Source organism: Tupaia chinensis, unplaced genomic scaffold (genome assembly GCF_000334495.1).
Source record: "Tupaia chinensis unplaced genomic scaffold, TupChi_1.0 Scaffold000609_1, whole genome shotgun sequence".
NCBI classification, from domain to species: Eukaryota; Metazoa; Chordata; class Mammalia; order Scandentia; family Tupaiidae; genus Tupaia; species Tupaia belangeri.
The window spans coordinates 2,882,147-2,905,612 of NW_006160128.1; the positions used below are offsets into that span (position 1 = coordinate 2,882,147).

A 23,466-nucleotide genomic window follows, 5' to 3' on the forward strand; every position below is an offset into this window, starting at 1 on the left:
GCCTCTTAGCAACGCCCGGGGTCAAGTGACACAACCAGCTGACTCCAGCAGTGGCTGGACTGTGGCGGCCGGTACTGGTGCTGTTTAGAACCACCATCACCGAGCGGGAGACCGGAGTCGAACAGTCACCGTCAGAATGTCGGGGAAAGACCGAATTGAAATCTTCCCCTCGCGAATGTAAGTAAGAGAACGGGACGAGTGGCATCCATAGGTTCGGTACATCCATAGGTTCGGGAACGCCAGCCCGGAGCGCGGTCCCTCCTTACCCTGAACCACCAGCGAGTTCCCTGTTTCCGGGGCCAATCCCGAGCTTTCCCCAGCCTATCCCGTTGAGTCGAAGGTGAGGCCTCCTAGACTTGAACAGAGCGATCCCTGCTCATAGGAAGGGCACCTGGCCTGCCAGCTTCTGTAGGGGTCCGCCGTCTTTGTGCTTTAAGTGGAGTCATTCATTTTCTAACTGAGCACGGGATTTATGTAAGTGAACACTCGCCATCACCGTCGTCACAGAGGCCCCACTTTAGTGGAGAGACGGAAAAGCCAAGAAGGTTTGATAAATCCTTTGAGAAGGAAAACTTACTGCGATGGAAAGCATATGGAAGAGGTCCCTGTGCCCCAATAGGGACTGGATCGAACCGTCCTAGCATAGACGTCGCATTCAGTGTTGGATCCCCTTACTTTGCAAGATCCCGTCTAGTGGCACCTGCTTGTGGGAAGATAGCCCTGCGTTTTTACTCTAGAGCTTGTTCAGACCTCCACTGATAGCCCTCACCACATTTGTGTGCATACCTTTCTCTCCCACGGGACTGTGAGGTCTCTTCAAAATGAATGTGTCTTGACTGTTAATCCAAAAATGTTCATTGACTGAACTCAGGCCTAGGAATCTGCAGTTGTGGGATTCCTTTCTCATTTTGGCCTTAATTCTTTGTCAGGAGAAATGCGATTGCATTCTCAAAGGTGCCTAACTTGTTAAGAGTAAGGATTGCACTTATTCACTCCTTCTCTTTCTTTCTTTTTTTTTTTTCCCAGTGAGGAAGCAGAAAATCAGTTTTGACTCTGCCATCTCTGATCTTTGTCACTGTGGTCTTCTCTCTTTGGTGGTGCTCTGTTGCTTCCCTTGTCCTGTCCCTTTTCTCAGAGAATTCCTATGTTTCAAATAGAACAGTTATATTCAAACTCCAAACCCAGATTTCTACCTCTGCCAGGGTGACTACAGCTCTTAACAAAATAAAGGTGTTTTTATTTATTTATTTTTACCTTCACCTACTGATTTTCTTTTAAATTTTATTTTTATTTCATTTTCATGAGATGGAGTATGTGAATAAGACAGGCACCTTTAATGGGGTCTGGTCATGCTTCCTCCCAGCTAGGCAGGGTGTTGCTGCACATGTACTCAGTGGGCACTTGGGATCAAACCCACAGTAGCCATGTGGTTTCCAGCACTGTAGATCAGTATACTACTGCCTGTACTCTTGAGACAGAGCCCACCTACGGACTGAAAACTGCTTGTACTAGGGTAGGAGATACTAGGGTATCTACTAGGGTAGATAAGGACGATGACTACCATCCACACATCTGCACAGAGACAAAGCCAGACTGTGGCATAAGTCTCTGTCCCTAGGATGACCCCAGGTCCCATTAAAATACCTGCCTGAGGAAGCTCATAGCTGCCAGAAGACTTTACGAAAACCTAATTGATAAGAGCATGTACTAAAAAGGGCTTGCGATGATAATATTGGTATCTCCCAGAACTGAGAACTGTCTCTCTCTCTCTCTCTCTGTCTGTTTCTCTTGGACTTGAGTGTCATTCTTTTGAAATGTAATCAGCAGGTAGGGTAGGGTCTCTGTCTCCCAGTCTCTGTGGGAGAATGGAATCATTTAAACTGACCCAAATCCTTTGTAATTTTTCATTTCTCTGACTCTACTTGAGGCTTGCTCCCCTCCACTCCTTCATTCTCTTCAAAACACACAATCACCTATAGAGCGGAAATTTGCTCTTTCCCCTACTGTCAGTGTTTGAGGAATAAAACATTGTCATTGCTTTAACTAATGCCTGATTGTGTTTATCTTTGACAGAAATTAGAATGTTAATCTTTTTGTTTTTACTTGGAGACTAACAGGCTAAAATAATTTTTGACAAGAAAAAGTGATGGGTTTGTGAAGTTGAAAACTGCTATTTGAGAGCACCCAGCTTACTAATCAAGAGAAAAATCAGGTGCAGGAAGTAACTGCTTCTCCAAGTATTTTTCCCAAGGCCTGACAGCAGGTTCTTTGTCATGTAGTCAGATGTCTTTGATTCAGCTGGAAACAAGGTCATAATCCTAGCTGCTTTATAGTAGGGCTGAGCAGCTCTGAAACATGTAAAAGAAGTTTTTAATGACCTAGGCTAGAATGACCTACACTAGTAACTTCTGTTTCACAAACACTTCTACTTTACAGTATTATCCTGTGGAATGTTTTCATCCACTTGTGCACCAGAGAAAGCAAAAGAAATTTAGAGTGGAAGCAAAAGAGGCATGAATGATTTGGAATGAACAGAAATCTTTCAAATCCAGGTTTTACTACACACTAGCTCTATGTTCTTGGGCAGGTCTCAATAATTAAATTGTTTTCATTTCACAGAGGTACCATCACCTCAAAGGAAATTAAAATTAGCTTGGTAAATTCAGCATTCATCAATGAATTCACCTTAGTACTATAAACTTGCTGGAATTTGCACTGCTAGGATTTGACTTAAATTTGATCCAACTCTTTGTGCCCAAACTCCAGTATTTAGTCAACATTACAGTATGCTAAATGTAGACATTGGGTGGATAGCTCCCGCTCAGGCTGGACACCAAAGCAGCTTCATTTGAGTAGACCTCTGGTGAGGCCCATCAGTGCAGTCAGCCACTGATAGGCCAGCTTTTCCGAGAGAGAATTGTTCATTGCTGCTACTATCTTTTTTTTTTTTTTTTTAAGAGGTTTTTGCTATAGGGCACGTGTGCTCACCAGACAGAGAGAAACAGCGAGACAGAAAGCGAGAAATCACCCCCCCGGGTGATGGCTACACCGCAATCCCTTCTCCTCCATTCTCCTCTCGGGATCTTGGACATATGTGCACACATGCCCGGCGTGAGTTTAAGCCCCCGGGTCCAGGACTCGAAACCCGGTCGACTACATGGGAGTCCAGCGACATAGCCATTACGCTTAACTGCTGGTACTGCTACTATCATTTTTAAGGGGTGGGGCAGCATAGCACATGGTTGGGGTATAGAGGACCGAAATTTGGGCCAAGATTTGAGTCTTGGGCAATTCATGGAGTCAGAAATATGGCCCTGCCTTTTTTTCACTGAGTAACTGTAGGAAAGTTTTTTTTACTTTCCTGAGCCTCATTTTCGTAATTGTTAAGTTAATGTCTAAAGATTCTTCCAGCCATAGATTGTCTTCAGTAACCTTAACCCTATGGTAAAAGATTTCAGTATAATCTAAGAATTTGGACAAAAGTCCGTAGTACACGTTACTGGGCTGTCGGGAAAGTCCTCACACATTTTTGTATAGAAAAACACATCATGACTTTCTCAACACCCTAATACTTTTGCAGTTGATTTTAACACCAGGTCATGTGAAATTGTATCTCCTTATACAAATCACTGTATCTAAATTGTACATTCTGTTGCTGAATCTTATTAACCATTTTTTTATTATTAAATTTTACTTGGCATATGGCAGCAAAACCAGAAATGTCAATTTCTGCATTGTTTGATTGACTTGGTATTGGAGCTACTGATAGAGAAAAAAATTATGGTGAGAAGACTTCAGTATAAATTTAGCTTGTAATTGCTTATAACTTTGCAGGAGTATTATATCATTTGTTACCTGGGGTCATTTACAAATTAATAAAATGGTTGGTATTAGGGTCTTAGATTGATGATATCAAAACACTTAAAAGTGTTTAACAGAAAATATAATAAATGGTTTTGGTATTAAAATGCAAAAAGTACAAAATAATATAGTATGGGTTGAATATCCCTTATCTGAAATGCTTGGGACCAGAAGTATTTCAGATTTGGAGTATTTGCTTATACATAATTAGATCTTAAGGATGGGACCCAAGTCTAAACACACAATTCATTTATGCTACACACACACACACACACACACATACATACATACATACATACATACATACATACATATATATCTTATACACATAGCCTGAAGATAATCTTATATTTTCTGTTGGAGTTTTTTGACCATAGTCTATCACATGAGGTTAGATGTAGACTTTCCACTTGTAGTGTCATGTCAGTGCTTTAAAAAATTTGAATTTGGGGACCAGCAGTTAGTGTAATGGCTGTGTCTCTGAATTCCCATGTAGTTGACTGCGGTTCGAGTCCCGGACCTGGTGGCTTAAACTCACGCCAGGTGTGTGTACGTGTTTGCCCAAGATCCCGAGAGGAGAATGGAGGAGAAGGGATTACAGTGTGGCCATCCCCCCTGGGGGTGATGTCTTGCTTTCTGTCTCTCTGTCTTTCTGGCAGGCCCATGTGCCCTATAGTAAAAACCTCTCCAAAAAAATTTTTTTTTTAATTTGAAGCATTTCAGATTCTGAATTAAACAATTTTTTTTAATTGCCAGAGAGTGCATATGCTTGCCAGAGGGAGAGGAAAGCACTCCCTGGTGAGATATGATCATGTCACAATCTCTTTTCTTCCATCTCTCCATCTGTTCAAGATTTGGGGCATGCATACATTCGTGCCTGGTGTGTTTCCCCCATCCCTGGCTGATATTGGAACTGCTCGGCCAGCCATATGTGATATGGTTCCATTAACCACCAGGCCACAGGGCCAGTCCAGGATTTCTAGATTAGAGATTCTTATAGTACAATGTAAACCCATATTTTTCACCCTATTACTCAAAGGAAGCTTGCTGCTTCCTCTGAATACTCTTTAGAACAATTCTCTGCCTCTATATAAACAAATTTATATTTATCCTTACTTTGAGATATAAAGTGTATAAGAGAATACAATGTAGAGAGAATATATAGATCTGTCTTCCTTTTTTCTCATGGCTGCATATCATTCCATGGTATTATGAGCCATGATTTATTTAACATTTAGCTCATTTTGATCCTTTGCTGTTACAGATAAAGGCTAGAGTACTCATCCTTAACCTTGTGCAAGTTTTTGTACACATGGGGATAAAGATGTAAGATAACTACTTCTCAAAGTGGAATTGCAGGTCTGAAGGTCATTGCATTCAAATTTTGAGATACGTTCGTAGATAGTTTTTTTTATGCTTAACAAAATTTTAATGAAAACAAACATATATATTGCTTTGACTTACAAATCATATATGTATTTAAACTGCTGGAATCATAAAATAGAGTTCCTTATAATTTTTTATAATTTAATAAATATTTATTATAGAATTGTTTCTGTTTTAAAAACTTTCTCATTTATGGAACACCGATGGTAGAAATCTATAGTGTTGGAAAAGTTATACCTGTCAGCTACAAATGCTGTATTTTCTGTCTACAGCAAAGAATAAATGACATTTTAATACTTAAGGTCAGTAATATTTTAATATTTTTGTGTTTTACACCTTGGGGAGAAATGCCTTTAACTCTGTTTATTTATAGGGCACAGACCATTATGAAGGCTCGATTAAAAGGAGCACAGACAGGTCGAAACCTCCTAAAGAAAAAATCTGATGCCTTAACTCTTCGATTTCGACAGATCCTAAAGAAGATAATAGAGGTAAAATGAACTTTACTTACTACGGTATTTGTTAGAAAGGAAAATCCAACGTGGCCCTTGGCATTTTGATTTTTTTTCTAAGTTTTTCAATGAATTTTTTGCTTTCAAAAATAAAAATACTATTGTAACAGTTTCAGATAGTTTACTTAACACAATTCAAACTCCTTACTCTGTCTTCAAAGCCCTATTTGATTGTCTTGCCCCTGCCTGTCCCGTTACCTCTTTTGGTGCATTTTCCTGATGTCCTCCTTAAGGGCCTTTCTGTGAGCTGGTTCTTCTGCCTGAAATGGTCTTTTTTTTTTTTTTTTTTTGAGAGAGATTTTCACTGTAGGGCGCGTGCGCTCGCCAGAGAGACAGAGAGAGACATAGAGACAGCAAGCGAGAAATCACCCCCCAGGGGGGATGGCCACACCGCAATCCCTTCTCCTCCATTCTCCTCTCGGGATCTTGGGCACGCACGCACACGTGCCCAGCGTGAGTTTTAAGTCACTGGGTCCGGGACGTGAACCACGGTCGACTATGTGGGAGTCTAGCGACATAGCCATTACGCTAACTGCGGTTCCTGCCTGAAATGGTCTTTTACCAGAATTTCTTAAGACTGTCCTCCCTGGTCATTGTGATCTGTTCAGGAAAGCCATTCATGATCACCCAATCTGAAGTGACCATATTACCTTAGTTTTTATTTAAAACTTTTTTTTTTTCATTTTTGCCACAGGGAATGTGCACTCACTGGAGAGAGACAGAAAGAGAGAGAGACAGACAGAGAAAGAGAGAGAAAGTCAGAAGTGACCCCCCCACCCCCCTAGCAGAGATGACCACCCTACAATTCCTTCTCCCCCATTTTCTCCTCAGGATTTTTGGCACGCATGCATGCACACATGCCTGGCATGTTTCCAAGCTGCCAGGTCTAGGATTCAAACCACACATTCAGCCATGTGGAAACCTTTGACCTTAACTTCATGCCACCTGCTATGCTTCTACTTTTTTTTTTATTACTTTATAGTCTTTTAAAATTTTATTTTTGTTTGTTTTTTAGTTATTGCTATAAGGTGTGTATGCTTGCCAGAGAGAGAGAGAAAGTGAGAAATCCCATCCAGCCTCTTGGTGTGGGGACGGCCACTCTACAATCCCTTCTTCAGTCTCCTCTCCGGATTTTGGACAAATATATACACACCCAATATGATTTTCAAGCTTCTGGGACCGGATTTGAACCATGCAGCTGTCCATAAGTGATCCAATGCCTTAACTTCTATGCCACCTGCTGACCCTATAGTTTCTTTTTTTTTAAAATTTTTATTTTTAATATGTCTAGATTTTTTTTTTTTTTTTGAGAGGTTTTTCACTATAGGGCACGTGCGCTCGCCAGACAGACAGAGAGAGACAGAGAGACAGAAAGTGAGAAATCACCCCCCGGGGAGATGGCCACGCCGCAATCCCTTCTCCATTCTCCTCCCGGGACCTTGGGCACACATGCACACGAGCCTGGCGTGGGTTTTAAGCCACCGGGTCCAGGACACGAACAGCGGTCGACTACGTGGGAGTCCAGTGACATAGCCGTTACGCTAACTGCTGGTTCCCAATATGTCTAGATTTTTTAGGGAGGGGTGGGATATGATGTGAGGGATTTAACTTTAATCATTTCGTAAATGGATGGGTAGTTGAATGGCCTTCTTTACCACATTAAATTCTCATATAGACCCAAGGTTGTTTCTGAATCCCTTATTCTATTTCTTTTCTTTGTATTTCTCATACCATATATATTATTGCATCTGTATATATTTAATACTTAGTTAGCCAGAACTGTGATTTCAGAACTGTGATCCAGTTTTTCTTCTTTTTAAAAAGAATTATTGGATATTTTCAAGCATTAAATATTCTAGAGAGGGCTCCTGTAACCTAACAGTTAAGGGATTTGGATCTCACATGGCTGACCACAGTCTCAGTCCCATCTCCAGCAGCTTGAATAAAACACCAAGTACAGTGCACACACCCAGAGTCCCCACAGATGGATAAATAGAGAAGAAATTGAGGCATGACCACACCCTACTAGGGGTCCTTATTCCTTTTCCCACCTGTGTCTGTCTCAGGAGAGCCCATGTGCTCTCTGGCAATAAACAAGACAATACAAAATATTTTAGAAGTACTTTAGAATCAGTACGCTGTTAGGATTTTGACTGCACCTGTGGTGAATTTAAGAGACTAATTTGGAGCACATCAGCATGTACCCATTTAGAACTAAGATATGTACTGCAGTAAAGATTCAGTTTCCTATTTCTTTATTATTGTTTAGGTTTTTGTCATAGGGTGTGTGTGCCTTGCCAGAGAGAGGCAGAGAGAAGGAAGGTGAGAAATCATCCCCTGTGGGGATGGCCACATCGCAGTCCCTTCTCCTCCAGTCTTCTCTTTGGATTTTTAGCACATGCGCCCAGTGTGACTTTCAAGCTGCTGGGTCTAGGACTTGACTATGGTTGGCCATGTGGGAATCCAGTGCCTTAACCACCATACCACCTCTGGCCCCCGTTTTCTATTTCTTAATGCATTTATTCTGCTGTTTTAACTATAAAACTCATGGTTTTGTAGCATTGTTAGTGACTATAACCTAAAGTGTTCATTATTGGAAATTTTTATTTGTTTTATTGTTATCAAATCAATGTTTATATGTACATGTAACATAAAGAACTGTTGATTATTAAAGGTACATATTTATGATAGGATTTTTCTTTATTAAAAGCTTGGTTGAATTTGCTGTTGGCTTATACTTTTCTAGACTAAAATGTTGATGGGTGAAGTGATGAGAGAAGCTGCCTTTTCACTCGCTGAGGCCAAATTCACAGCAGGGGACTTCAGGTAAGAAGACTAAATGGGTGTTTTGGAAAACAAAATGCTTTCATGTTCCTAAATTTATTTTAAAACGTTTTTAATTAAAAATACATAAAATATTAAAGACAAACCATGTAGTAATACTAAGGAAGAACTCTGAGCCTCGTCACCTTAATAGCACTGGCTCATTACCATCCATATGTATCTCTTACATCACTGCAGGCACAGGATACTTAATATAGTCTGTTTTTAGGTAATATTGTATCATGAACATTTTTTAAAATAATGATTTCATTTATTTATTCATTTGTTTATTTCGGTTTGACCAAAGAGAGACAGAGAGAGAGGAAAAGTGAGAAAGCAAGCCGCCAGGTCTGGGACTCAAACCGCAGTCGGCCATGTGGGAATCCAGTGCCTTTAACCACCACAGTACCTGCCAGCCTCGATTTTTTGTTGTTCCCCTGTAACTATATAATCTTTCTCCAGATGTACCAAGTGTGTTAGACTTTTCTTCTAATGTTGGACCTTCGTTTTGATTTTGGGTTTTTGGAGTATTAGAGAAGGTAGAGTGAATGGGGCTGGCAGGTGGCATAGTGGTTAAGGGTGCTGGATTCCCACAGTTCAAGTCCTGGACCTGGCGGCTTGCTTTCTCACTTTTCCTCTCTCTTGCTCTCTCTCACTCTGTTCTGGTCAAATTAAAATAAATAAATAAATTTAAATAAAATACTTTTTTAAAAAAGATAGAGTGAACATCTTCATACATAAATATTTTTGTTTCTATTTAGTTATTTCCTTAGGATAAAATTTTGAGGATAGACAAGATTATTGGGTTGTTGGAAAAGTCATGATGTGTTTTTCCACAGATAAACATACAATATGGTTTACAGATGGGTTATGCCATTTACGTATGCTATATGTGATTCTCCAAAATAACCCTGTGAGGCAGAAAAGTCAAGCATTATTATTCTTAGTTTAAGTTAAATGCTTTCCTGAAGCACATTAGGGGCAGAATTGGAAGTTGTTTTCAGAGTTTTTGATTTTAGGCTTTCCCCTTCCCCCAAATGGTGCCTCTGTTTTTAGTTTGACCTTAGTTTATCTTATCTAGGAGCTTTCCTTGGTGACAAGCTTTAACTGCCTTAGGGCCACAAGGCCCTTTTAAGTTGTAGATTTTAATTTAATGCTGGTAGGGTAACAGTTGCATTGGGTTTTCCAGCAGAGGAAAAACATTGCACATCTGTAGTGTGTAAGTGGGATGTGAGTGTGTTTTAGGGTAGTTATAGAGAAGACACTTCCTTTATGATGGTAACAGGTGGGGAGTTAGACAGAACCAGATGGAAGTTTGGTAGCTTCAAGAAAAGGAATTAAGGGAACCAGCAGTTAGTGTAATGGCTATGTCGCTGGACTCCCACGTAGTCAACTGCGGTTTGCATCCCAGACCCGGTGGCTTAAAACTCACACCGGACGCGTGTGCGTGTGTGCCCAAGATCCCGAGAGGAGAATGGAGGAGAAGGGATTGCGGCGTGACCATCCCCCCGGGGGGTGATTTCTCGCTTTCTGTCTCTCTGTCTGTCTCTGTCTGTCTGGCGAGTGCACGCGCCCTATAGCGAAAATCTCACCAAAAAAAAAAAAAAAAGAAAGAAAAGGAATTACAAGGAACCAGCAGTTAGCATAATGGTTATGTCGCTGAACTCCCATGTAGTTGACTGCGGTCCGAGTTCCGAACCCGGTGGCTTATACTCACACCGGGCATGTGTGCGTACGTGCCCAAGATCCCAAGAGGGGAATGGAGGAGAAGGGATTGTGGTGTGACCATCCACCCATAGGGGGTGATTTCTTACTTTCTGTCTCTCTGTCTCTCTGGCGAATGCACGCGCCCTATAGCAAAAACCTCTTCAAAAAAAAAAGAAAAGGAATTAAATGCCAGCTAACCAATTAGCAACAAACTTAGGAGGAAGGAAATTGTCCTCCGGATTGCACTAGCAATTGTGACTAAAGTCACATCAGTGCACTGCATGGTATGACTGAAAATGCAAGCGGTCCAGGTAGTTTAAAATATATCTTTGCTATTTCCTTATGGCTGCTTTGAATATTGTTTGTTCTCTGCTCTCTGGTGTCCTCTTCTGGCAGCAGTCATTTTTCTCCTCTTACGAAGAGGGGCGATTATCAAAACATTTGACATCTCACCATTGATCTATTTAACATTGAGATTTATCCAATGGGTCCTTGTAGATTTATTTCTAAAAAGACAACTAAATAAGGGTTTTTTCTTCTTCTGCAGCACCACAGTTATCCAAAATGTAAATAAAGCCCAAGTGAAGATTCGAGCGAAGAAAGATAATGTAGCAGGTAACTTTTCACCCCTTTAAAACTGGGAGAGAAGGTGACATTTAAGATTAACCTGTTTATACAGCAAGATGCTGCTAGTTTCTGTCTTCTACTTAGTGCAAATTACCTGGCCTCACATATTAAAACCATTAGCAACCAGCTTCTTGATTACACAGGATTAACTTGAATTTTGAATAAAAATGAACATTTGAGAAGGCAGGTTCCTAAATTTATTCACTGAGCCAGTTACAATTGCAGACTTAATCTCTTGATTTCGGAGTATCTGATGAAAAGAAACACAGGGAACAGTCATTAGGAAAGCATGGAGAGCAGTGGTGCTACTGGAGAGAGTGCGGGAGGAGGGCAGGAAGCAGGGCTGGTGAGAGGGAGGGAATCAGGGAAGACGGTAGCAGAACGTTTAAGGGACCCAAGGCAGAAAGAAATCTGTTGATTAGAATGTGTATGTGCTGTCTTTAACTGAATCGTTATACAGTGTATTCATTATGGGAAAACTCATTTGGTATACTATAATGATACACAGTGATTAGATGTAAAAAAAAAAAGTAATGAAATAATGAAAGAAAGAAATAGTACTTCAAGACCATGTTTGTGAATCCATATTTGCTTCTGCATTTGACAGGTGTTACTTTGCCAGTATTTGAACATTACCATGAAGGAACTGACAGTAAGTATGAATCTTTCATGTTTGTGTCTCCTGTTTCCTTTCTATTTTTATTTCAGTTGCCAGAGGATGCCTGTGCTTGTCAGAGAGAGACAGAGAGGAAGCTTCCCTCAGTGGGGCATTGTCAGACCACAATCCCTTTTTCTCTGTTTTTCTCTCAGGATTTTGGGCATGCACATGTACATGCCAGCATGTTTTTCAGGCTACTGGGGCCGGGACCCTAAATGCTGTCAGCCATGTGGGATCTAGCTCCCTTAATCATTAGGTTTTGGGGCCAGTCCTCCAATTTCCTCTCTTTCTTTTTTTATAAAAAATGTAATTAATTTATTATTATTTTAATTTGACCAGAGAGAAAGTGAGAAAGCAAGCTGCCAGGTCTGGGACTTGAGCCACAGTCAGCCATGTGGGAATCCAGTGCCTTAACCACCATGCCACTTTAAAAGTGGGAGAGAAGGTGGCATTTTAAGAATAATCTGTTTCCTCTTAAAATGAGTCTTGTTCTGGAAAATGATACTAGATAAATCTTTTTAGAGTTCAGAGGTTTCAGTGTTAGAAGCCCTATTATCAGGACCGTAGTTGATCAGTTAATCAAAAAGATATTGTGGCAGGAAGTCATAAAACATTGTAAATATCTTAAAAATTGTATTTCAATCTAGAAATATATCAGTGCATAGTCGTCTGCCATTTTAAAAATACAAAGTGGGGCAGGATGGTGGCACAACCCTGAAATGTAAGGACTGTGAGGCTTTCTACATGAGAAGGTCCCAGGTTTGTGTCCAGAAATCTCCTGATGACGTGTGATTGTGTCCTGGTGCCGACTGAGGGTAGATACTGGCATTGACAGTCTGTTGGGGTTGCTGTCAGTCTCTGTCTCTTTCTCTGGAAGAAATACCCTTTAAAAGAAACAGAAACAAAAACTAGGGGCTTTTACTTTGTGAATTCACTTGACTTCTGTGTTGTCTTTCTGCATAAATCACACCTTTAATGCATTATTCATTATTTCTAATTTGAGACTTTTTAAAGTAAAAATTCAATAAGATCTTAGACAATGATGCTGGATCATTCTAGATTTCTATAACCCACTCTTAATTTTTTGTAATTGTTTTATCCATTCCATTTCCAGTTTGACAACATATTTTTGGTAGTCTTTCCAAACTGACTTTTTTTTTTTTAATAGAAACAAAAGTATTCTTTCTAGTTATTAAATTGGTTTATATAATATTTTTTTTATTTTTAAAAATAGAATTTTTAAATTTATTATTATTTTCCTGTTTAATTAGAGAGAGACAGAGAAAGAGAGAGGGAAAGTGAGAAAGCAAGCCACCAGGTCTGGGACTCGATCGAACCTCAGTCAGCCATGGGGTGCCCAGTGCCTTTAACCACCATGCCACCTGCTGGCCCCATGTTCATGTACTATTCAAGTCATATGAGATATTGGGGCCAGCGGTGTCATGGTGTTTGAGGTGCTAGATTCCTACATGGCCAACCATGGTTTGAGTCCCAGACCTGGTGGCTCACTTGCTCTCTCTCATCTAATTAAAAAATTCATAATAAAATTAAATAATTGTTTAAAAAAATAAATCATATAGGATATTAAGTATAGCTTCTATAAAGAACTAGAACGTTCTAGAGAGCCACCTGCTAACAGAGAGTGCCACTGTGCTGTGGGCATCAGGCAGCATGATTTTCAAAGTGAACAGGGACCACTGGCTAATCCAGTGAGCCGGTGGTGAAAAGTTGGTTAAAAACTCCTCTTCTTTTGATAGTTTTATTTAAAATAGTATCCTGGTGGGCAACATTTTTAGCAGCATGCTCCTCCAATGTTTGAGGAGTGAGATGCATACTTCATGTTATTTTATGGGCTAGTGACGCTTTCTTTACATATTTGATATTATTCTGAATTGTCTTTTTTGAAAACTTTACAGGGAAGATGATTTATTCTCTAATTACAAATGTCTAACTGGTTATTTCAGGTTATGAACTGACTGGTCTAGCCAGAGGAGGTGAACAGCTGGCTAAATTAAAGAGGAATTATGCCAAAGCAGTGGAACTACTGGTGGAACTAGCTTCACTGCAGGTAAGTAGCAGAAGAGCTAGAGAACTCCTGTGGTTTGATTTCTAATAGCCAAATCAAGGAGATTCAGGTTTTGAGTCAGGGCATACTGAACTTTGTGCTTTCCTTTTTCTATGACACTATGCAAAACAAGCCTAATGTTTTGATTTCTGAAATAGTGCCTTATTATTAACAAAATGTGCATGTAATGGTATAGTCTCACTGTCAGGTAAGACAGCAGCTTGATTGAAATGCAAATATAACAGTTTGAATGAGGGCCTTTTTTTTTTCTTGGTGGCCATTTGATTATCTATCTATCTATCTATCTATCTATCTATCTATCTATCTATCTATGTAGGTTATTTACATATGATTCTCTTCTTTCATTTTTCTTCCTTGACTTAGGTGAGTCTGGAGTAAATTAAGTATCTTGGAAATGGTGTCAGTTCTATGGAAACATCAGAATTTTCTGTTTAAACATGCTGAAAGTTGTCTTGATTCCCAAATGTGTTTTTTTTTTTTAAGAATTGTTTATTTATTAATTTTTTTGTCATAGGACACATGAACTGACCAGAGAGAGATGGGGCCAGGGCACAGGGGAGAGTGAGAAAGCAGGTTGCCAAATCTGGGACTCGAATTGCAGTTGGCCATGTGGGAATCTAGTGCCTTAACCACCACGCCACCTGCTGGCTCTCCCCAAATGTCTTCTACAAGTGCAGTCTGAGTAGAGCCAAGTGAATAGGGCATGATTAGGAGGACTTTGGGCTTACTTTATTAACTTGTCCTCTTGTTTTAGACTTCCTTTGTTACTCTGGATGAAGCCATTAAGATAACCAACAGGCGTGTGAATGCCATTGAACATGGTGAGTATAAGCTGCTGTGAGGTGCTCTGTCCATCCACGTGTCTTTTCCCCCCACTTTTTATGCAGCCACTGGGACTCGGGCACTGAGACTGAAAGGTAAGGCACTGCCTCTACATGAAGACAGAAGTGCTTCACTAGCACACAAAAAAATGTTAGGAAGTGCTTTGATAGAAGTATGTGTGTCATTTGAGAGTTACTGAGGAAAGTGATGAGTTAAAAATAATGAAATGTCTTATTTCTGATATTTCATGTAAAGGGTAGAAACTTTAAGACCGCTAATTGTTTTCTTTAGTTCTAATGCTTGAACAAATAATCTTTTCAAATACATTAAACATTTAACTTTAAATACCTTTCCTTTAGACTATTTTTTTAAGAGAGATTTTTGCTATAGAGTACGTGTGCTCACAGGAGATAGAGAAAGAAAGGGAGAAATCACTCCCGGGGGTGGGGGGATATGGCCAAACTGCAGTCCCCTCTCCATTCTCTTCTCTGGATCTTGGGCATGAGTTTCAAGCCTCTGGGTCCAGGACTTGAACCGTGGTTGGTCATATGTGAGTCCAGAGACTAAACCATTATGCTGTATGCTAGTCCCCATTAGGCTATTCTTGATTTCTAAAAATAAATTTTTTCCTTTATTTTCTATTTCTATTTATTTATTTATTTATTTATTTATAATGTATCTCGCCTTAGTGTTGTCAATGATTTTTGCTGGGAAACTCAGTTCTCATTAAAGAAACATTGTTTTAGGGGCCAACAGTTAGTGTAATGGCTATGTCGCTGGACTCCCGTGTAGTTGACCATGGTTCGAGCCCCAGACTTGGCGGCTTAAACTCACACTGGGCGCGTGTGCATGCATGCCCAAGATCCTGAGAGGAGAATGGAGGAGAAGGGATTGTGGCGTGCCATCCCCACTGAGGGGTGATTTCTGTCTATCTGGTAAGCGCACGTGCCCTATAGCAAAAACCTTCCCCCCCCCCCAAAAAAAAGAGAAACATTGCTTTAATTCTAAGGTAAGAAAGAAAATTTAAAGCAGAGATTAAATTCCTTGTTTAGGGTTCTATTAGTGTTTGAGAGGAAGTTATCTCATTTTTCCCTGTAGTTTTTTGCTATAGGGCATGTGTGCTTGCCAAAGACAGAGGGAGAGAAAGTGAGAAGTGACCCCCTTGGGATATGGCCAGACCATAATCCCTTCTCCAGTCTCCTGTCAAGATTTTGGGCACACATATGCGCCTGGCTTGATCTTCAAAACCCCGGGTTCAGGACTCAGACCACAAAGTCAGCCATATGGGATCTAATGCCTTAAACATGCCACCTGCTAGCCTGGTTAGTTTTTTTGTCTGTTTTTTAAGAGAGGTTTTTGCTATAGGGCACATACACTTGCCATAGAGAGAGAGAAAGAAACAGAAAGTGAGATGGGATGGCCACACCGCAATCTATTGTCCATTCTCCTCTTGGGATCTTGGTCACGCACGCACATGCACCTGGCATGAGTTTAAGCCACCTGGTCTGGGACTCTAATTGAAGTTGACTACGTAGGAGTCCAGCGACGTAACCATTATGCCATCTGCTGGTCCCTTAGTTAGCTCATTTTTAAAAAAAACTCAACACAGGTCAGCAGGTGGTGTGGTGTAGGTGCTGTACTCCTGCATGGCTGGCTGTGTTCGAATCCCATGCCTGGCAGCTGGAAAATCACACCAAGTGCATGGGCACCCCCCCTCAACCCTGGGGTTGGAGGTGATTTCTCACTTTCCCTATCATTGTCTGTTTCTCTCCAGCAAGTGCATGTGTGCCCTATGACAAAAAAACATAAAAAAAAAAAAGTTAAATGGATTCCTTGACAGCTTGCTAGTGCTAGGCCTTATACATGGAACTTCAGGTAAAATAAAATGAATAAGATTAATAGTTCTTAACCCTCCAAGAGTTCACATTTCTAGAAGCAGAATAGGAAAATTATATGTAAAGTAGGACCCTGATGTTTTACAAACTCCCTGCATTTTCTGATTTTTTTTAAACAGTAGATCACTATTTATTAATAAAATAGCATTCATTTTTCAGTGTTACATATTTAGTATATTCAGTGCTGTGTCTTTTGTGGTCCAATAAATGATCTGTTCATATAAAAGATACAGGAAAGGCACCTACCAAAATATTTATAGTAGTTACTTTTGAGTGGTTGGATTACACTTTTTTTTCCTTCATGTTTTTGTTTTCAAAGTTCTCTGCATTAAATGTACATTAACTTTACAATTAGAAACAAATTAATAATTATGGAAATAAGCACTGCTAATTTGAAAAACGGGCTTGAAGTTCTCATATAAATATGTATTTTTTAACTCTAGTCATCATTCCCCGGATTGAACGTACCCTCGCTTATATCATCACAGAGCTGGATGAGAGAGAGCGTGAAGAATTCTATAGGTTTGTTGATTCTGGCAATTATTTTTTATTTTTCCATATTTCAAAGCCTCAATTTGCTGAGTGGTTAGTGTGGCTTGTGTTCATAAGAATTCACACAGCTTACATTTTATTCTAGTAAATAAGCAGGGAATAATGTTTCCAAAGGCTGTGGAGAAAAGATCTGTCTCACGTTTTGCATCCACCAAGTTTTGCATGGCATCTCCATGGGCTTTTGAGACGAACTATTAAGACTTGATTTTAAAAGAGTGAGGATTTAGATTGTGTCACACAAAAAACTGAGAGAAGAAACTGGAATTAATGGACAATGAGTATGTTCTGGAAATGGTGTAAAGTACTTGGGGGCATTACTAAGTAGCATAAATTATAACATTTAGAGTTAGGACACTATTTGGAGAGAAAGAGTGCATGCGCATGCATTGGTTATGAGCACTCAGAGCCAGTGGAGATAAGTAACTGTTCAATCAGAGTTCAGGGGTCAGTGTACTCGGTTCAGACACATGAGAGGGAGCTGAAATTAGTATTCAGGGGAATATCTGGAGGCCCTAGACCTGGAGTAGCATCTGAGCAGGATTTTTGACCTTACTTATCAAAGGTTATTTTGTTTAGTTTCTGTTCTTCAGTGATGTTCAAGGTTGTAGTAGTCCAAAATTTTAATAAACGGTTGCATGCTCAAAATCTGTTCCATTAGGGAATGAATTTTTAAATTTGTTTAACCTGGAGTAGGAGCTTCTGAAAACAGCTTTTAGCCTGAAATGGAGTGTATTCTGTCTCAAAAAATTAAAAAAAGATTATGAATAAATCACCAAAATTGAAGTATCAAATTTTTGTTCTGGTATTATCTTTGATACAAAACTAGAAATCAAGTCTAGTACTTAGTAATGTAACCGCATTCAGAGAACTACCCCCTTTATCTTATAGGCTAAAGAAAATACAAGAGAAGAAAAAGATTCTCAAGGAAAAATCGGAGAAGGACCTAGAACAAAGGAGAGCAGCTGGAGAGGTGATGGAGCCTGCTAATCTCCTGGCTGAAGAGAAGGATGAGGATCTTCTGTTTGAATAATCTTCCCTGCTCTGGGTCTTACAAAAACCCTAACACTGGCTCCATTTTAATTCAGTGTGTAGGTTTGGTATGTGTGGCTATTTATTTTTTGGCCTAAGAACTTCACTGGTTGTAAAATTTATCTGATTACCCACATATGGGAGTACTTTTGCAGAATTGTAGTTTAGCAACGATTTATCATAAATGAGAGATTTGTGCAATCTGTCCAGGAACTTATAGAATTTATTCTGCAAGTATCACCCTAACCATTTATATCTGTATTATATGTGATCTGTTTACTAAAAACAGTAGGAACTACACATTAGGAAACAGCGTCTCAGGCCAGCTGCTGTGGATCAGCCTTCATTCCTACCCACTTGCAAGCCTTCTAACTCCCGATTGCTGCAGCCATTGTTGTGTTACTGTGGTACTTCCCTGCTTAAGCTTTACGAAATCATTTATTTTTCCTTGCATGGACAGCTCTCTGTCTCATCTGCCGTGGGAGCAGTTCTGCCAGTTTAAATGTGACTGTAGTATAAACAGTAAAATTATTTAAAAATGTATTATTCCTTTTTAAACTAACCTATTGTGAAGAATAACTGTCACAGGGGCCAGCAGATGGTATGGAGGTTGTGGCGGCTGGATCCCAAATGGCTGGCTGTGTGGTTTGAGTCCCAGAACAGGTGGCTTGAAAATCAGTGAGCACATGTACGTGCATGCCCAAAATCCTCAGAAGAGAATGGAAGAGAAGGGATTGAAGTGTGGCCATCACCCTTGTGGGCTGTTTGATTTCTCACTTTCCCTCCCTCCCTGTCTCTCCAACAAGTGCATGTGTCCTATAGTTAAACTTAATTTTTTTTAACTGTCACATCTTTATGTTCAGATTAGGAAACAGTGTTGTCATCCAGACATGTAGGAGGTGGGTAGCCTTTTCCCCCCACCCCTACATCAGTATTCACTGAAAGGCTTACATTGAGAAAATTGTTGCATTTGGGGGTACTAATAAATGATTGCCAATGAGTTAAGAGTGCTTCATAATACTTTTTTTCTTCTTTAAGAAAAATAGTAATTCCCAGTTTGGAATTAACAACTTGCTGTCTTTCAGATAGGAAGAGGCCTCTGAATGGCCCTATCAGGTGACCGAGGTTTTTAGTACTGTTTGATTTGGCATGAGCCATCCATGATTACTCAGTCTTTCTTGCAACCAGTTCTGGTTATTTTTTAGCACAATTGGCCTTGGAACAGTTTCTAGATATGAAATTGTGATACTAGCCTTAGTAGTATTGTATTGTAGTCAGTTGATTTCATAGTCTAGGCTTTTCAAAGTATAAAATGATTTTGCAAACATTTAACACGTGCTACGGAATAATAGATCTTAGTTATATGTGCCTGGCACTCTTTCATTTACAAGAGGTCCTCAAAAAGGTAATTGAAAATACCTATTATGTAAAAACTGGATTTCAAACTTTTTTGCACTGAAATAAACTTATACGTCAATTCCATTTTTCCGTAAGCTTTTGAAGTCCTCTCATATATTGTCTGTGAATAACCATAATGGGTACATTTTTATATTAACTTCCCATTTCATGGAGGAAAAAACTTGGAGGCATGAGTAGCTTGACTAATTGGTTCTAGATTAAAAAGCTAGAAAGTGGTGAATCCAGGATTTAAATCTGGGCATTCTACCTTCAAGTAAAGCCTTTAATTATCCTTTCTGCCTCCCCTAAATAGCCCTTGAAATTTGGGATAAAGGTAAGACATGGGGACAGTCCTGCAAGTGTCTCTGGAAATCCCATTGCTGCTCAGAGACTAAAACCTCAGATTTATTGTAAATTTAGTAGTATTTGAGAAATGAACAGAGTCATAGGTATTTTAAAAATAAGTAATTGAGACTTTGATAGGTCAAATATAATAGCTGGAACATAAATTGAGTATTTCAGAGCCTTGATTAGTTTTTGAGAGGTTTTTGCCCTAGGGTTCATACACAGAAAGTGAAAAAAAATCCCCCCGCCCCCTGCCGCAGATGGCCACACCACAACCCTTTCTCTTCTCTGTTCTCCTAGGATGTTGGGCAAGGCACACACATGTGCCTGGTATGATGGTGAAACCACCAGGTCCAGGACTTAACCCATGGTCTACCATGTGGGAATCCAGTGATGTAACAACTACACCATCTGCCAGACCTCAGAGTCTTGATTCTTAAGCAGTATGTACTGCCTCTCTAGGAGGCAGAAGTTGTTTTGAAGATGGGGACAAAGATTATTTAGTGGTTTATTTATTTGGGTAAATTTAACATTCATCTTAAAGCATTGAGCCAAAGGACCCTCATTTTTCCTATGACTTCATAAAGCTCTTGTATTTATTGGCCTTGGCTAAAAACTGCCTCCAAAAGGGCAGATAATTTTGTAGTTCAACATTTTTAAATCAAAACTAATGGACAGATAATGTGGAGAGTTGGAGTGATAATTGCAGTAGCAGGTGTATATGTATGAAACTTGATGTGATTTGTGTCCTTTGGGAGAGTAGTGGTATAATAAATAGAAAAAGGGATGAAATAAAGAATGGAGAAATGAGTATGTTACATATTTACCAACAACTCATGTGCCTTCCTCAGTGTCCTCACATCTGGTTGCATATAAGGTAAATTCAAGTATTACATACCTCCTTCCTCAGAAAACTCTAAAGCTCACAGCCGTAAGTTGTCCCTCTTTTATACAAGTATTTCTTTTAACAGTTAAGGCAACAGGACCCACCTATATCTCTGCCAACTGGGGCCCTTCCCCCACCATAAAGCACAAATTAAAAATTTATTTTTCTGTTTCACCCAAGGGTTCCTGTATTATTCTACCTAGTGACACCTTCAAGAGGAGGGTGGCTTTTACATGTGTAGAAACCTTAGATGGCAGAGGATATAAACACAGTAAGAGAAAAGTACTCAATGGCTTTTTTAATTTGAAATATAATTTTCTTTTTTATTTTTATAATACAGTGTGCAGTATGACATCTCAACAGAGTGCAGATACAGGATAAGAGTGTTCAAAGGGGGGTTAACAACAGATGTCAGGAAGGTTACCTTTATTAAGGCTAAGTCCCTGGTTTATATTTTACACACACATTCACAAAATTACATTCAAATTCTTCCTTATTGATACTTATTCCTTAGGCCATGAAGAGGAAAAATATCCAGACATTAGATTTTCACAGAAAGCAAATCTGGACTGATCTAAATACTATTTTTCTTTCATTTGTTCTGACTTAGGAAAATTTAGGAAATTAAGATATTTCCTTATTTGGATTTTCCAAGTGATTTCACTAGCTATTGGTATCATTTCTGTACTAAGAGATGAAGACCTAACCCACACAGCAGAACCACAGAGGGACAGAAAATGGAAGTGGCCAGAGAGGCTGTATAGCTGGGCACACAGCAAGGCTTTTTTCCATATTCTTTAAAAACATCAGCAACAACTCAGTTTTCACTTTGTGTAAGGGCTGTGTTGAATATCAGCACATCCATGTCACCAGGATTTAGAAAGGTCTGGGACATAAATATTTCTATTGCTCTACCTTTGCTGATGAGGGAGGACAGAGCTATAGGACTTCAATGACAGCAAAAATATCCTGTCACCTTAGAGTTCCTAGAAGCAGGGCATGGAATGCCATGTGCCTTGATACAGATCTGCGTGTTAAGACCCCATGTCTGAGTCCAGACAGCACACAGTCCTAGTTCGACCTTACTGCTGCAATGGCAAACAAACAGCCACTCACTGATGCTACCCTAAAGCCTCACTCTTAACGCAAACACTGTAGTTTAGATCTTCAAGATGAAATTGGTTGCTGTTATAAACAGATCACAAAACTTGAACACCAACCATGGGCTACCTTTCATTCCTGAGGAGAAAGTAAATGGAAAACAAATTAAGTGCTACATGTATTCCATGGTTTTCAATGTCGGAAATGGGTGTACTTCTACATTTTCCTCCTATAAGCTGGAGTGACAGTATGGCATTCCTCCCCTCAACCCAGAAATGTTACTTTCTTCTAAGGAACATTATCTTGAGAACATTTCCACGTAATACACAATCCTCAGCCAACTTGAGGCCATGCACATTTGAATAGAAAAAGGCAACACATAAACTGTCTACATTTGTTCAAATAAAATTATGTAGAAGAGAAAAACATCAAATATATACATGACACTGAGACAGACTACTAATTAAAAACAATTACTTATGTTAAATTAAGTGACAAGTCAGAATTATTCCAGTGTTTAGCTTTGGGAGCAGGAAATGCTGTAGCTAAAGTATTATAAAAATAAAATCAAGGCATTCACATTTGAGGTTGTCTGTCACACACGCACACTATCCTTTAAAGGCTTGAAAAGACTACAAATTATAACTTTCCATGCCAATTATAGATGCTGAATTTTAAAGCTACAGCTACAGAAACAGTATGAAATCCCATTAGCTTAAACATTTATGATTTAGCAAGTTACTGTATTCTGGCTGTAACAGGCAGGCCCTGTTAGGATAAAAACCTGTTTGTATAGTCTAAAAACTACTCCTGCCCTGATGTTCTGTTCTTATAATGTTCAGGTCTTCCTTTCCTTTGATCTTAAAGTCAACTGTCATAGTATTTCTCTAGGACATTTGTGTGTGTGTGTTCCAATGCTGAATAGGTGTTATCAATGACCCTTTTTTGATCTATTAAATATCAGTATACAGTATAGCAGCTATATTCATCAACAGAATTCCAGTTTATTACTTAGACACAGTAAGCTCAGTTGTAGAATGATACTGTGGTCATACATAAAAATGTAAAAGAACTGTCCAATGTGCGATGTCCTCCCATATATAAAAAAACTATTTGCACCACAAGGAAGAAACTTTTCTATGAATGTCTGCCATTCATAAAAATGTAACTTTTTCTTTTGTATTATGCATATTGGAGAAAGGAAACAAGATTATCAATCTGTTGCAACAATTTTTTAAAAATTCAGAAAGTCCTTGTATCTTTAGAAAGATCAACATATTTTGAATACTAGATTAGAGTCTACAAGCAACCTAATCCACAAAATTTGAATTAAAAAAACTGGTGCTTCTAACAGAATGAGGTTTTATTATAATTAAAAGAAAGACAAATGAATTTAAGCCTAACAAAGGCGCTCTCCAAACCAAAGTGGCACCACTGTGTTTTTTTCTTTCAGGATGCCTGAACCATTCTCCTAAGCAAATACTGCCTTGCCTAGTATTGTACAGTCTTGCACAGTACCCCTAAAATATTCCCATTAAGTCATTTAAGTGTTAAACATCAGTATTTATAACTATCGAAGCATGGACTATTGTGTACATACACTTACTTTTTCATGAAAATATGACTAAGAAAAGATGTAGTTAGGTGAAAACAAAGGTTTTAACAGGATAAAAATGGAACCGCTCCACTGAAAGCTTCCATTTCAAATCCCAAAATGAGGCAAGAACCCCTAAAGCCATAGAGAATACAGAGTGGTGTGCACACATTGCCTATGGGAA

The 23,466-nt window shown here is 39.3% G+C and overlaps 1 protein-coding gene across 1 annotated transcript; it reads left to right on the top strand.

The window, feature by feature from the left end:
- On the top strand, positions 1-18,567 carry ATP6V1D (ATPase H+ transporting V1 subunit D). Its single transcript, XM_006158788.3, has 9 exons — positions 1-177; positions 5,621-5,738; positions 8,506-8,585; positions 10,837-10,904; positions 11,524-11,568; positions 13,539-13,642; positions 14,415-14,481; positions 16,821-16,899; positions 17,818-18,567. The coding sequence occupies exons 1-9, from the start codon at positions 137-139 to the stop codon at positions 17,957-17,959; spliced, it is 744 nt and encodes a 247-aa protein (XP_006158850.1). The 5' UTR covers positions 1-136; the 3' UTR covers positions 17,960-18,567.
- Positions 18,568-23,466: the final 4,899 nt, after the last annotated feature.

Excerpts from the sequence above, each read along its gene's own strand:
- ATP6V1D (XM_006158788.3), top strand. The coding sequence starts at position 137 with ATGTCGGGGAAAGACCGAATTGAAATCTTCCCCTCGCGAAT. Across the intron at positions 8,586-10,836 it reads TTCACAGCAGGGGACTTCAG|CACCACAGTTATCCAAAATG; the intron begins GTAAGAAGACTA and ends CTTCTTCTGCAG. Across the intron at positions 14,482-16,820 it reads TGTGAATGCCATTGAACATG|TCATCATTCCCCGGATTGAA; the intron begins GTGAGTATAAGC and ends TTTTAACTCTAG.